The sequence below is a fragment of the Podarcis tiliguerta genome (genome assembly GCF_965153285.1).
Source record: "Podarcis tiliguerta genome assembly, chromosome: 6".
Taxonomy (NCBI): Eukaryota; Metazoa; Chordata; class Lepidosauria; order Squamata; family Lacertidae; genus Podarcis; species Podarcis tiliguerta.
Window position 1 is genome coordinate 31,770,805 of NC_139539.1, and position 15,703 is coordinate 31,786,507.

A 15,703-nucleotide genomic window follows, 5' to 3' on the forward strand; every position below is an offset into this window, starting at 1 on the left:
GAAAAAAAGGAAAAAAACCAGCCTGAAAATTAACCTGGGCAATTCCAGCAAGCTGTAGTTGTTAAACAGTTGGGATAATTTCTGTATCTTGCTCTTTCTAGAAGCATCCATCAAGATCCATCAAGCAGCAAGTTACATCTTAACCTCCTAGTGGCTTCAATTAAGGTTTGTTCCTGTGCCAATCAAGATTTAGTCCTGTGTCACTGTTTCCCATCTGTCAGTAGGACTATAGTTCTTACTGAGAGCATAGGTGCTTTTAGGTGGAAAAGCAAGAGATGTGAGTTTGCTTTCATGATTTCTATATGTAAGTTGTAAAGAAGGCGAGAGGATAATTGAAGGCTAAATTGCAGAACTGGAGCAGTGCAACTGGATTCTGGAATCTGTAAATGGTTGGGCTTTAGCTGCAGTTGCCCTTTGTCGGGCTTGGCTTAGAGGGCAAGAAGACTTTTTTATGTTGGGGATTTCTGGCTTATGGTGAATATATCTGGGCCTTAAATTTCTTCTCTTCAGTCTTTCACTGTACTCAAGTCTTCTTCCTTGCAATACCAGCAGTTTTTTTAAAAATGAGGGGGTGCTACAAGGTAGAATATTTCTGGCTTATGGTGAATATATCTGGGCCTTAAATTTCTTCTCTTCAGTCTTTCACTGTACTCAAGTCTTCTTCCTTGCAATACCAGCAGTTTTTTAAAAATGAGGGGGTGCTACAAGGTAGAATATCTATCCATTATGTGCTCATTGGGATGAGTTTACATGAGTTCCAAAAGATTATGGAAACACACCAAATTCATTACACTGCATTTTAGCTCATGTTTTGCATTTATGGGCTTCAGTGAGACCAGGAACAAGCAGCTCATTCTACCCTAAATGGTGAATCTAAAATGTGGCATGGTTTGGCTCTTGACATGGCACAACCTTGGTGAGATCTAATCCTGACTTTGTCACTGCCCTGGGATTCTCACTTCATTTTTAGGTGCCTTAGAAGTGAATTTTAGACATCTGCAGCCTGGATAGGTGCATCATTGCTAAAAAAAGAGACCAGGATTAATGAAACTGAAGCATCCCAAGTTAAAGAATAGTATGTTACCTTCAGCTCCTCTTCTCCATTTGTAGAACAGAACTGATGGCACACCTCATTACAGAGAATGAAGAGGAAAGACTGCGGTGCAATTCATATGTTCAGCTGGTGTTGGGCTATCTACCCTGGCAGACATTGTCATGTCTATACAGCAGCTCAGTCACTGCCTTATTTGTCATCTGTTATCGTTCTAAGGCAAGGTTAATTGGGGATAGCACTCTGTTGCCTGCTTCACACAATTTATGAGGAGCAGGACCAGATGTATCCTGGGAAGCTGGGAAGCTGCATCATAGTTGGTTAGCTGTTTCTCGTTTTGCTACATTTTAGTTTGCTGTTGTGTATCAGAAGATTTTAACTCAATGGTCCCCTGGTCGTCGTCCCCCCTTGAAGGACCCACACTACCTTACACACTGGTGTGGCAAGAGAGCAGAAGACAATGCTCCAGTAAGCTAGGATACATGGAGTTGGCAGCACCTTGCAGGCTCTCAAGGCCCTTTTCCCCCCAGAAGAAGCAATAAACTGTGCCACCCTTTCCCCAGAACAGCCATTGTCCAAAGCTGTTGGTGGCTACGGGTGGGCTCTTGCATAGGCTTTTCACAGAGCGAACGTGTACCGGGTCTGGGAGGCTGAACGACTGTTTATAAGTGAGACGTGAAGGCTGGTGCAGGCGGTGTAGAAAACAAGGCAATCCTAAGGCTGCTCCTTGCCGGGTCTCTGCTTTCCGATGCGATGAGCAACTCATCATCAGCAAGGTAGGACAGGTGAGTGGAGAAGCCACTGTCGTGTCCTCCGGCACCTGCCTTTTGCTGGTGTGGGATGAGAGTCACTGATGGGTAGCTGTAGGCATCTAGTACCGACGAGCACCTAGGAGGCACTCTGAAGATGTCTGGTGCCTCAAATATATGATCCATGTCAGAGAAAGCAACCAGGGCCTGGGTAGAGTCATACGAGCTCTTCTCTGTGTCCTCTGACACGTAGGACTGGGCGCAGCTCTCCCGGGCCTGGCTCTTCTGCCTCAGGAGCCGTAGGTCATCTCTGAAGTGTGGGTTAAACAGCAGGTAGAGCAGGGGGTTCAGGCAGGCTGGCAGAGGAAGCACCACCAGCAGCACAGACTTGATGACTTCGGGGGTAATGAGGAAGAGGCTGAGCATGGAAGAGAAGGTCAGGAAGGCCACGGGGCAATAGAGAAGGCAGTTGGTGAAAATGAGCCAAGCCACATGCTTGATCATAGCACAGTCCCAGACAGAGTCAAACTCTCCTTTCAGCAGGTTGCAATAGAGGCGGATGTATGTTCCAGTGATAATGAGGAAGCAGAGGGTGTTGACCAGCACCAGGGCCACCATGAACCCCAGCATGGAAGGTTTCCCATCCAGGAGTGGGTAGGGTAGGCAGAGGGGGGATGCCCCGTACTCCCCAACAGAGAAGAGCGGCAGTGCGGCAGCCACTGAAGACAGCGCCAGGCAACTCAGCGCACCTGCCTTGACGGTGCCGAAAGAGGGCACCTTCCCATAGGTCCGCATGCATGACACCGAGAGACTGCACTGCACAGCAGCCAGGGTCAGCAGAAGGATGGAAGCCTCCGAAGCAAACACCGAGAGGAAGCCCGTCACCTGGCACCCTGCGCCCGTCTCCCACCGGGCCCCGTATTTCGCAAAGTGACCAAAGGTGATGGCGTCCACAAAGGCCAGGATGGCGCAGTACGTGCCCGTCAGCATGTTGGCTCCAGCAATGGCGCCAATGACAAACTTGACGGGGGACAGGTAGCCGGGCGAAGCAAAGACAACCGCCATGACCAGCCCATTGCACAGCATGGAGACCAGCGTGATCAGCCAGACACCCAGGCGGATGACCCAGCTCTCAAACAGGTGATCGCAAGGCTTGAAGGGGCCTGGAAGAAAAGAAGGAAGGAGCCACATTACAAACTGGATGCTGCAGCCGAGCAGCTGGCACAAGGCACTGCTGAGTACAGGATTGTGGCTCCGTAGTACAGCATCCGCTTTGCATGCAGAAGGTCCCAAGTTCAATCCCTGACGTCTCCTGTCAGTATATAAACTACTGAGCTAGGTGGACTATTGGTTTGACTCTGTATAAGGCAGCTTCTTATGACATTTGACCATTTTGCTCCACTTATATATGATGAAGCAACAGGCACTTACTGAACAAGCAAGCAGAGGCTGAGGGACATCATGGCTACAATTCAAGGAGGCTCAGTGCAGAAGGCAGGTCTTGTACATACAGCTCTACAGCTTTAAAACCAGTTGCCACAACCAGGGTTTTGGAGCAGAACGTTCACAGAACAAAATGCTTATTTTTCATTCTGATTCCGCATATGGAGCTGGCGGGGGTGGGGCAAAGAGCTAGATGGGGCATGGAAGACTGCCCCAGGCTACAACAATCTTGCTCACCCCCTCCTGAGATTTCACAAACACTGACATTCCCTTTCTTTGTGGCATTAAAGACTAGAAAAATAGCTTTTCAAAAAGGGGGATTACAAATTTACCGAATTATTCACCCACTCCCAATTCCATGCTTGCATAATTCAGCCACAAAAGAACACAATTCTGAATGGAGCGGTGTATGTAACACTCATCTGTTGCCGCCACAGAAATAGTATTTGCTGGCTTCCCTTGCAACACGTCCAGCAACCATCCTTCTATTTAAAGATTTAAGCGTTGTGCTTCAAGACTACTTCTTACCAGGGCTTGGGGTACACTGGATGTTGGGGTGCAGCTTTGAATCCTCAAGTTCCAGCTGGAAATCATCCATATCCAGGTCATCTGGAAAGTCATACAGAAAGAAAGACCAACATCACAGGGGTGTTAATGCTTAGCTTTGCATTGTGAGCCAGACATGTACCTTGTTTTCATAAAGTGACGGCTGTTAAAATGGAAAGAGAGCCACCCTTGTTATACATTCCTATGTTTCTTAATCTCATAACTGGAACAATAAACCTCAGGAACATGATGGTTTATGACTTACACGACGAGGAGGGAAAAGGTGGGGTAAACAACAACAACAACAACAACATCCTATTCAAAACCAAAAAGTCAGCCCTTAATTTTGAGCCTGCTCAATCAGGTAAATGGCCGATCAAGTCCAGCATCCTGTTCTCATGGTGGCCAACAAGATGTTGGGTAAAGGTTCCTGCATTGCAGGGGGTTGGACTAGATGACCCTCATGGTCCCTTCCAACTCTACAGTTCTGTGATTTTATGTAGGAAACCCACAAGCAGGACGCAAGCACAAGAACATTCTCACTCCGTTATACATAGGGTAGGGCAGAAACACAAGTTACACCCGGAGAAAACTGAATTTGACATATTAAAAATGGGGGGGGGGGAATTCCACAAAGATTATCAAATGTTACTAAAGAATCCTTTTCAAGGAAGGCAGCTCTATTTGGAGAACTGAAACCAAGTATTTAACACACTGGTCTGGATGAGGTGTGAGGGTTTTTTGTTGTTTTTTAAAGTGAGGAATTAACTTTTTTGGTGGCTGCATGTTATAAAGGCAACTGTGTTGGACGGCCATGCAATGGCATCAGACACAGTCAAAGAGTAGAAGGGCAGGGCAGTACATGTTGGTTCTGTAAAGAGAGAAAACGGGAGTTCTAGCATATGTAGTGGAAATTCCCAAAAGCAGAACAGAACAAGTTTGGTCTATGGAGGCTGGTGTCATTAACAAACATTTCCCAAAGTTTCCTTTAACAGGTCTACTGAATTCTGTGAAGCATAGCGTTCCAGAAAAATGTCAGGCACAAATACTACATATACTTACTTTGGCCAGAATTTTATTTGCTAGACTTCTGAAGGAAAGCCAAAAGCCAGGTCGATTACGGTTATAGGAGCAATTAGCAGTTATTAAATTAACAGTGACAATGAAAAATCATGAGAACTCTAAAGAGGATTTGAGTAGTCCAAACCCAGTGGTCCATCCCATTAAGAGACACAGAAATAAATATTTTTATATAGATAAATAAGTTTCAGGAATGGGAATTGATTGCACACTGTTACAGAATACAAATTTGTAATGTGTTTTGCTCTTTTCTATTATAAGCCTCATGGGGTACTGTCGTTATATGTGATTTTATAATTTACTGTGGTTTCAGATTTCTTCTTCTTTTTTTTTTTTTTTTAAAAAAAGAATCTACCAAAATGGTTGTACTTTGCTGAGCATTAAAGGGAATTTTCCATAGCTGAAATACGAAAGTCTGTTATCTTAGCAAAAGCATAGGTATGCTGCCTCCTCTAACACTTCTAGGAGCCAACTGAAATGTCTGGGTTTTGCCTAGTGCCTGATATGAACTGTCCTGGACCCTGCAGTCATTATCTGAAGCCTTTCCTCATGTGTTTCCTACACGAGAGGTCCAGAGGATGGCAACACAAGAACAGGCCTTTTCTGGGGTGGCTCCCCATTTGTGAAATGCTCTCCTCAGGGCAAAAACATTTCTCTTTAACCAGGCTGATTAATATTCTACGTCCTTTCAAATGTGTTTGTGGGAGGGGGTAATTGGTTGGTTTTTATTCTTGTTTTTATTCTGTATTTTGTGTTCTCATTTTGTATTTCTATGTTGTGAACCACCCTGTGATCTTTGGATGAAGGGCTGAATACAAATTTTAATAATAATAATCATCATCATCATCAAATAATATCTCCTAAGGCCACATCCCCTCCCTAGCCTTGCCCCTCACTGATCCTGCTTTGTAGCCTCCTTGGGTACTTTTGCCTGGCTGGAAAGTGCCCTTGCGCTCTGCTAATGTCTTTTGCTTGCCTGGATGAAAAAGTTCCCCCACTCCTGTGTAGTTGCTCTGTTGGCTATTAAGGTGCTTAGCTCTGTTTCGCAGATTTCTTTTTGTGTGTAACACAATCTCTTTCTTTAAATTCTCCAGGCCCTTGGATATGGATATTGAGCAGATCTATATTATTAGTGCACCACTGCTGGAAACATTTACCAAAGGTAAATGTTTTAAATAGGGTTTTGAATGGGCAGCACTAGGCACTGAGAGAGAGCTCTGAAGGAATGTCCTTTAATGGAGGCTTGCCACTTTCCCCGGCAAGAGAATCCTGTGTTTTCCAAAGATGCAGGAATTTGATAGAGACAGTTTACCTTGTAATGGGACAAAGTAATTGCCACGAACCCCACAATATGGTCAGGATCTGGCCCAGACTGGCAGGCTCTAATGCAGGAGGAAGAGGAAGAAAAAATGGCAAGGTGGGACTGAATGGTGGGAACCTCAGTTAGAGGAAGGAGGATATCTTCACCCCAACTTGAGCTACTTCAGAAAGGGGAGTAGGGATACCCGCTCTCTTCCTGAACTTCCTGTGGAGCAGAGAGCCTCAGTGGAGATGGGAAGGGCTCTGAACAGCTGAGGGCTGGGGAGGCAGAACAGGAGGGGACAGTCTTGTCACTGTTAGAATTCCTGCTCCATCATTGCAGTCATGGGATTTTTGTCTATCACATGACAGTGTATGTTTTGACTCCACAGAGTGGGAAGTGACGGAGACAGGATGCTTATGCTACTGTGTTACGTGAAGTGGGACTATTGTCCTTTGTTCTTTTTCTCTTTGCTGTCTGATGCTAATGAGAGAGGTAGCCATGTTGCAGTGCTCTCTGTGTGTTTATATGTAAATAAAGTAGATTAGCCAAAATGCTGAATTGCTGAGGTCTGTTACGCAAGCTGCGAAGACACTCCGGATCCCTAAGTGTGCCAATGTCTGTTGGCATCAGTCGCTGTGATGTTCAGGCAGAAGAAAGCTTTTGAAGCTTCCGAACGATTGACCAGGAGGGAGGGAACATGCCAGTCGGGCATGTGTCTCTGCCAGGGTCCTACTCGAGAGTTGGACAAGCTCCTGACAGTCACATCAAACCAGGAGCCACCTCTGCCATCTTGACATTCCTGCAAGGCAACCTAGTCTTATGACTGAGCATGCCATGCCTTGACTTGAAAAGCATGGCGTGTAGGGTGTGGCAACTTGTTGGGACATCTTTGTTGCTCCATCCTGTTCCAAACTTCTTGCCCTGCCCCTGAACTCCTGAGTTGTGACTCCTGAGCCCTGTGTCTGCTGCTGAGACTACACTGTTACTTGCCTGAATAAAGATCTCTTTCTTCCCTACAAGTAAGATCCTCTGCATGTATGTTTTAGGGTGAGAGCCTGGACAGCAATGGAGAAAGCTGCCCCTGTAGAATTTCTGCTTGTAAAATAGCTGTTAAAGACAGAGAGCCTTTGTTGGGGGGGGGGGAATATGACAACAAATGTAGTATTAAGTATTTCTCTCTTCTGTAAGCTTTTTTCATGCCTTGAATAGTCACACACATGGACAGAATGGAATTTATGACGAATATTTCCCTAAGGAACTTTGGTTGAATGGCTGTGAGGTGTACAGCACATCACTGATGCCTCCTCATTGCAGAAAGCCCAGTTCCATCCCAGCTAAGCTAGGAATATGCTGGCACCTGTAAGAAGAAGACCTGTTGCCCAGCAGTCTAGACAGCTGAGTCTCTGCTGTGTATTTTACTGGAGGTGTCAAGAACATGATTTGGGAAAACTTCAAAAAAGTGCATATTCTTTCCCACAAACATCCTGCCATCCAAACAGCTGGTTGTACAAAGGAACCACACAGAGCTTCCATTGAACTTGCAGGGAAAACCCTACTCTCTGCACTGCTGGATGAAAGGCCAAGCCCAGGAGCATAACAGTATAAAAGGTATGCAGGGACCATTCCTTGTGGCAATTTGAACCCACTATGTGGATTCCACAGTAGAGTACCTCCTCTACTGTGACTGATGCAAAGCTTTTCCAGGAAGAGCCATGAGCAAAACAGTCCACTCAAGCATTGCCATCCCACCCCCCCCAGGAATCAGATTGTGGGTGACCAACCAACCAGCTATTCAAAATATACTTTGTAAGTAATGAAGCAACTTTCTCCAAGTTCTTCTCTTTGAAAGAGAAGGTGGCAGGAGGTAGGGTACAACCCTGAGAGTATCTTTGTGAGTTGTAGAAAATCTACCTTCCATGGATTTTTTTTTTTTCTGAAAGGGAAGAAATGCACACCCAGGATTCCCACAAAAAGGTAAATGCCCGTGGCGGGGTGCGCTCCCGTTGCTCGGTCCCAGCTCCTGCCAACCTAGCAGTTCAAAAGCACCCCCGGGGGCAAGTAGATAAATAGGGACCGCTTACTAGCGGGAAGGTAAACGGTGTTCCGTGTGTGGCTCTGGCTCGCCAGAGCAGCGATGTCACACTGGCCACGTGACCCGGAAGTGTCTCCGGACAGCGCTGGCCCCCGGCCTCTTGAGTGAGATGGGCGCACAACCCTAGAGTCTGTCAAGACTGGCCCGTACGGGCAGGGGTACCTTTACCTTTACTTACTTATTAATGAACAGTAAACTTAAGCTTAAATATGAATTCTATTAAAAAACAGACAGCATCAACCAGGCTGCGATGGTAACTGCAGACTGCAGGTGGTGGCCTGCCCCATACAAGCCTTACAAAATGTGAGAAGGGTATCCTTGACTCTTCCAGAACTGAAGCAACAAGGCTGTTATAATATAGGCCAGGAGGCTGTCTCAGAAGGATCAAGAGATGACGAGTCTCCTCTCCCCATGGTAGACTGTGTCGAATGTATTTCTCATTTCAACTGAAGTCTCCCGGTCTTGTCAGTGTGTGTGGGCCATGTGTTTATACAATCATGTCATGCAGCAAACAAACAATCCAAGCTGTGGTTTGGGAATCCGTGTATTTCCACCAATGCTTTCTGCATGTGACTTGCAGTCACAGAGAATTCCCCCTGCTAGGAAAGATTCAGCCAAGTGAGCAGCAGACCCCCTCAATGCAACAGCCACATCGATTAAGCTGGCCCAATTTGATCCCTACTGCACAGAATCCCCCCTGAAATACACCCCAGTCTTCCTTTCTGTTCCTTGCACTCAAGAAGCTGCAGTTGCCAGTTCAGAGTGATCAAAATATTAGGGTAACCAGGAAAGTGCACAGTTTGCTCCAACACAATGAGAGCACAGGCCTGCTTTCCTTCTTAGCGACTGCACTCCCCTCTGTCCCCCCCAGTTAACTTCTGATTTAACAAACTCAGGTTGCAAGCAGAAGCTAGACTGCGACCCAGAAATCGGTCTTACTCACAGTGATTATCAGTGTGGCCTGTAAGCAGTCCCAAGGTCCTCTTGTGGCCATCCTCATCCTCAGGACTCATATCCTCAGAATCCCATTGACTAGACATTTTGAAGAAATTGCTGCAGGCTCCATACGCACAGCACTGGTAGGCATAGGGCACTTCCAGGACCCTGGGGAGAAGAATACAGAGCTACTAGTTACTTGAAGGAGCTTGGGAGGACTGTAATTCTGTGAGTGGGGCTAGGGATTCCTGGAAGAGACCTTTCACCACACTTTAATTATGAGTATTATATGGGAGAAGCCAATATAGTTACACAGGTATAGAACAAGCACATACACGATCCCAGATGTTTATTTAGGTGGTCTCCCAATATTTGTGCTCCTCTGGTATTTCCTTCTTCCTGCCCCATGTTCCTGTCTCTTCCTGCAAACACAAAGGTCTATCCATTTTTTTAAGGCTGCAACTATATCAGCTGTCTGCATCTTAATGGTTGATTTAATGACTAATACTCAGTGCCTTCTTTCCATAAACTTGGTAGAGCCTGAGTACAATACTGAGCACTCAAGAGTCTCTGATAAAGTTTCGAATCCAAGCAATGTTGTGATCCATATACAGTTGTGCCTCAGAAGTCGAATGCCTTGCGAGTTGAAAGTTTTGGCTCCCAAAGGCTGCAAACCTGGAAGTGAGTGTTGCATTTTGTGAATGTTCTTTGGAACCCAAATGTCCGACATGGGTTCTGCGGCTTCCGATTGGCTGCAGGAGCTTCCTGCGGCCAATTGGAAGCCTCACTTTGGTTTCTGAACGTTTTGGAAGTCAAATGGACTTCCGGAACGGATTCCGTTTGACTTCCAAGGTACGACTGTACTGCAAAGGCACTGAACTGGGGACAGAGTGCCACAGACTCCCCATTCACATACTGTAAATGCTAACGGTTGTATTTAGCTAAGTCCACCTCAGAACGAACGTGTTGAAATTAAGTTAGTCATGTCCATTAGCTTAAGTGGTTCTACTCTGAGCAGGACCAGTGCTGAACACCACATGTTGCTGGCACTTCTGCCATTGTTTTCTGAACATTACCGAGTATTGTCTTAGCTGCTTACTAATCCCTCCAGGCAGCTCATTAATCCACAGCAGACAAGACACGGCCACACAAACAGCATTTACTGTGGGAAGGCTGGATGTCATTAAACTGAGGTTGGCTTTTGCAAAGGTTTTCCGCTCTGCTGAGCCCCAGGCGTGAGCCCCCTGCTTCCAAGGTCTCTGCTTATGTGTGAGCTTGGATGATGCCAGCGACAAGACGTTCAGTGGCTCATCGATTTCTCAAGGCAGCAATGGATTCAGAGTGTGAGCAGGAAGTCACGCTTGCTCAAACCTCTGGCCGAAGAGCATTCACGGAAACGTCTAGTAAACACGGACAGCGGAAGGCAGATCAAAGCAAATAAACGAAGTCCAATCATACAGAGCCAGAAGCCAGAAATCAGAAACAAAGCTCACCTCATCTTGGGAAAGCTCTCTTTTGTGAAGGATTCAGACAGTGCAGGGTTGCCTTTAAGTTTCAGATGAGTCAGTCCGCTCAATCCAGCCAATGGCAGCGTAACCAGCTGATTGTCAGTCAAATCTCTATTGGAGAAAAAGGCGGTGGGGGGTGGGGACACTGGTATAGGTTAGTGAGAAGTGTGCTGGGCCCAAGAGATGTTCAGGATATTTAGAATTTATATCATTACTGTTTTAATGAGGATTTTTCAAAACTTAAAAAAAGGTTGGTTTATTTAAAGGATTTATAATCCAATTTTTGATAGTCCCTTGGGTAAGTTGTTGGGATATTGTTAAAAATCAATAGATCATGTTACATAAACAAATAAATGAAAAGAACACAATAGGCGGGTGCTTTTTTCCACACCTTCGTTCAGGTTAAGTTGTTATGAATTGGCATGTATTTGGCTGCTTGGAGAAAAGACACAGCGTGCATTTACACCATGATGCCAAACACCAACTCACATTACATGGGAAAGTATTCTTCTTGCAGCAAAATGTGGCAGCAGAGCCCCCAAAAGAAAGAACCAAGAATGCTGCATTTCTCTACGGTAAAAATGGCAACCACTGACCAAAACAAGCATCTTTAATGTAGCAACTATTCATAGGAACAGGAAAACTTGTGCTCATAATCCTTGGTAAAAAAAAATCTAACTTTTAGGAGATGTATTTGCTTTAAATAGATCTCTTTCCATCAAAAATAGATGTTACCCGTAAGAAAATATATAGTGCTTTAAAGCACCCCATACATAGCAGCTGCATGACATGTCAAACTGAATCATGGTTTAGTGCTACATGGACAAGGCTTCTTGTAGGTTTCAAGCCAGTTTCATGACTCATGGTTTCAACTTCCCTTATTTATCAGCTAGCAATTATGCAACAACTGTTGGTCATTCACAATGAACCCCTGTTTGTATGTGACATGAAGCCAAGGAAAATAAGCATCTACACATAGTGAATCTTGGTGGCTTCTCGTTCCTCTGTGATATTCAACCTATAACCTTCTCACTAGTCTTGTTTATTTTATCTGTTTATTTTCTAACATTTATAAGCCCACTTTTCTTCCATCATGGAACCCAAGAAAGCATACACATGGTTCCTATAAGGTCTCCCAACGAGAAACTGACCAAACAGAGATCCTGGAAGGTGTGGGCCTCTTTTGCTCTCCGTAGTAGAATTTTGTATTTTCACCAGAGAAATGTTGGAGGGTATGGTGCAGTGTAGGACTAGGACCAGGGAGACCAAAGGTAAAGAACCACTGCTTTGCTAATCAAGTTAACTGGTGACCTCAAAGAGTGGCTGTGATGCTATAATAGGAAAGGGTATGATCTTTTATAGTATCCTGAGCTACCTGGGAAGACGAATGGTACAAGAGTGTAATAAAATATGTAAATAGCATTATTATACTATACGTTCTTCCCAGGCTAGCCAGCAAGTAGCTTTAATACGTAATCTACCCAGTCAGGATGCATGAGGGGAAGCTATTCTGCTGAATGGCAGAAAGATTCCAAGTATAGGTTGAATTATCACTAAGGAAAGAGAGGCCAACAAAGTTCACTATGTGTAGCTGATTGTTTCTCAGTATAGTTGCTCTGTTAGCTTCGCCGGCAAAAGACACGACCACTTTTATCTTTCCCACACAATAAAAAAGCAAGGCTTTTTTCCAAAATGCCAGACGAATAGCCTCAGGCCCACAGACAGATTTCATGCACTCCTTTTTGTCCCACACGTTGCAATATAATAGTGCGGTGAGACATTTATATCACATCAGCATAGTGATCAGATATGCCTTTGTGGCCCATTTATCCCTGCAGGCCAGTGGCTCAAGCAGTTTGTGTCTACCCTGGCCCCACACTTGCCAACTGCAATGACTGTGAGACCAGTGTGGGTTGTGTTCTCAGCACAACAGAGTTCCAGGAGTCGGCAGAGGCATGACCCATGAGAAAAGTACCTATTTTCCCCAGGAACGCTTCCTGTACTTCTGCTTATGCAAAGACATGTCAAAATAAGACCATGGGAAGATGCAGTGCCAATGAAGCACACGTACACCTGGCCCATCACTTTAGCAATCCTGCTTTGTCATCTAGTCCAAACCCCTGCAATGCAGGAACCTCAACACACAGCCCCTGCCATCTAATTTGAAATCATATAGGACTCTGCTTAGCTTTGCAAATGTGCTAGCAGTTTTATTGCTGCAGCACTAGATGCTCAGTTGCTCTTTTGTTAATAGCAGGACGTGCCCCTGAATCCACCCCCTACTCTCAAGTATTCTATAAGGGCACTGACATTTTTCCTAGCTTCCACATGCCCAGGAGTCCATACCTGGATTCTCAAACAATGAAGTCCAGCAGCCTGCTGTTCCTATGCATGCTATTTAGACTTACTTTGGACAAAAGTCCATCGGTGGAATTCAATATCATGCTCTTCCAATTGCTCCATCTGGCATTCTCGTTTGCTAGATGGAACTACCCCCCTTTCAGGGGGCATGGGAAGGTGTGTGGGGAGGAGAGGAAGGGAAAGCCTCATTTTCCAGCAGCAGTCCATGCGCAGGGCTTCCACTGCTGGGGCTGGTTAGGTAAATCCCACCCCATTATCCCTAGAAATTAGGGAACTAGGCTTTTGTACCCTGTGCTGTTAGGCTGCCACTTTTAAGGGGATCTGCCAGCAATACGTTTCTTTTCTTTTCACCTGATTTTCCCTTGAAAATAAGCACATGGTTTTAGTCCAGTAACACAACATGCTGTATGGGTTATTTCAGCTAAACTCTGTTCTGTAATAGAACCAACCCTTGGCATTTAATGGTATATTGTTGTTTAAACCAGAGGGGACAGTGGAGCCAAGAAAGGCCTTTGGAATGTTGATGCTCCTCAATAATTCCAAAATTTTCACTGCTTGGCAGAACTAAGGACTTTCACTGGCCTGGTGGTAAAAATATTATAATAAAGTGATAGCTTTTACCCTTTTAATTTAGACATTGTAAATGGATAAGCAATCAGGTTTTGATCAGGTGAAAAGCATATTTAGCTGTGTGTAAAAGGAGATTAACTTCTACAGCACCTCAGTTTGGGGTATTTAATTTTTGACACAATGCCTACCTTTGACATAATGCCTACCTCTCTTACTGCCCTGGCCTGCTTTGGAAGGGAGGGTGGCATATAAATTTAACTCAAACAACAGTAATTTATCCCTGCCAGTGTAACTTACAGCTTGATGAGAGAGCGGAGGGTCACAAAGGCATCCGTGTGGATAGACTGAATGGAATTCCAGCTCAGGTCTCTGCAAGGCAAAAGTACATGCAGGGATGGAGAAAGTATGCTGAAGAGTCTGTAAGTCAGGGGTGGGGAACTGCTAGGGTTGCCACCTTTGGTCGGGCAAAATAAAGGACAGGTCGGGGGGGATTGTGGGGCTAAAAATTACTTTACCTGGTGCAGAAATAACACAGGGTTTACAGTGGTTTATTCTGCAACCCACCCTCTGCCCGTGCAAAATCCCTCTTTCTAACCCTTCCTCCCTGGCCCACCCCACCCTCTGGCTATGTCCTGCGATAACTATTGCTCTCACCCTTGGCTCTCCTCCTTGTGAACCTACCCTTTGCCTGCACAAATACCTGGTCAGGCTCTCACTCTCCTTCTCTCACTGGACCCACCCTCTGCCAGCACAGTTTGAGGATGAGGAAGAGAATAAGCTTGAACACATGAAAAAACTCGTCCCACTGGAAGTCCAAGCAGGAAAAAAAGGATAACCACATTGAAATATACTCAGAGTCGCAAAGTGATTTCATGCTCTTTATTCAGCTCATAGTGGTGAGGAGGAATGAATGAATGTCCCCTCAAGTATCTGCTTTATATACATTATTTACACAATGGGCTGCACATGATTGGCTAATTCCGGAATTCTACTGTAAGCCAATCAGGTTGTGGATTCACTTCTATCTGGAGCATGATTGGGTGGTTCCTGTCAACCAATCATACTGCTGCATTGTTCTATGGCCAATCAGACTGCTGCCTTTTTGATCCTATTGTTCTAGGACCAATCAGACTGCTGCAGTTTGGATCCTATTCAACTCAGTACATAACACACATTTTTCTAGGGATGGGTAGCAACCACCCCATGGGTTGGATCTGGCACCTGGGGCTTCCCCATCCAGCTTGCAGCACACACACACCGCCCCCTTCTCTCTCTGCAATTAGGCTTCAAAAAGCCTTCTAGTAGATCCAATAGAACACTTCTTGTAAGCATGATAGCAGCACAGGAGGGCATTTTCAGAAAAAGGTTGCACTTGGGGAAGGGAAGATTGACCCTGTCCTTTCTGTGACCTCCCCACCCACCAAAGGGTGGTGGTGGAATTATTATGTGTGAATTTAGTATGAGTATGGTGTGGATTGTTATTTCAGCAGAACCTCAGAAGTATGGGCCTTAGGAATACAAGCTGGCTGGTCATACAACAGGGCTCTTGCATATAGCTTCTGAAAGATCCATGGAGGGTATGAGGGGCTGTTGTCCTCTAGCTTCAACAGGGAGAGCTGTGTAAGGAACAGCCTGAGCAGAAAGTGCAAGGCTGTGAGGTTTGCAGACTGGGCTAGGACTAAGCTTTGGGACAGAGGACTCTGTTCGAGAACTTGAGTAAGGAGCAGGAAAGATGAGTGATGGACCATTGTTTTTACTTATTTTTAAATTCCCCCCTTTTCAGCCCAAAGGGTTGAAACGTTTTGGTGCACAAATAATCTCTTGCTCCTGGTATGCTTGTAACTCTGAGGAATGCAATACATCACAGGTCTTCTCTCTGTGTGAGGCATGTGATATAGAGTGTGTGTTCATATTGTTGTAGATTTGAAGGGGACACCACTAAACCCTAGAAATTAATAAATGGTAGGGTTTTGATTAGTTGGAGGGTTGAAGGGGAAATTGCAGGCCAGTGGAAGAACACTGGCTAAGCTTCCTTTCCAAGCCAGGGCCTTACCTGGGATAGAG

At 45.4% G+C, this 15,703-nt stretch overlaps 1 protein-coding gene across 1 annotated transcript in view; it reads right to left on the minus strand.

The window, feature by feature from the left end:
• Window positions 1-593: 593 nt before the first annotated feature.
• LGR6 (leucine rich repeat containing G protein-coupled receptor 6) overlaps window positions 594-15,703 on the minus strand; it is a 135,664-nt gene continuing 120,554 nt past the window's right edge. Inside the window, exons 12-16 of the mRNA XM_083444329.1 lie at window positions 13,937-14,008; window positions 10,694-10,819; window positions 9,208-9,368; window positions 3,772-3,852; window positions 594-2,963 (exon numbers count right to left, since the gene is read on the minus strand). Of these exons, the coding sequence (XP_083300455.1) occupies window positions 1,714-2,963; window positions 3,772-3,852; window positions 9,208-9,368; window positions 10,694-10,819; window positions 13,937-14,008 (1,690 nt within the window). The 3' untranslated portion in view covers window positions 594-1,713. The remainder of the gene's footprint in view (window positions 2,964-3,771; window positions 3,853-9,207; window positions 9,369-10,693; window positions 10,820-13,936; window positions 14,009-15,703) is intronic.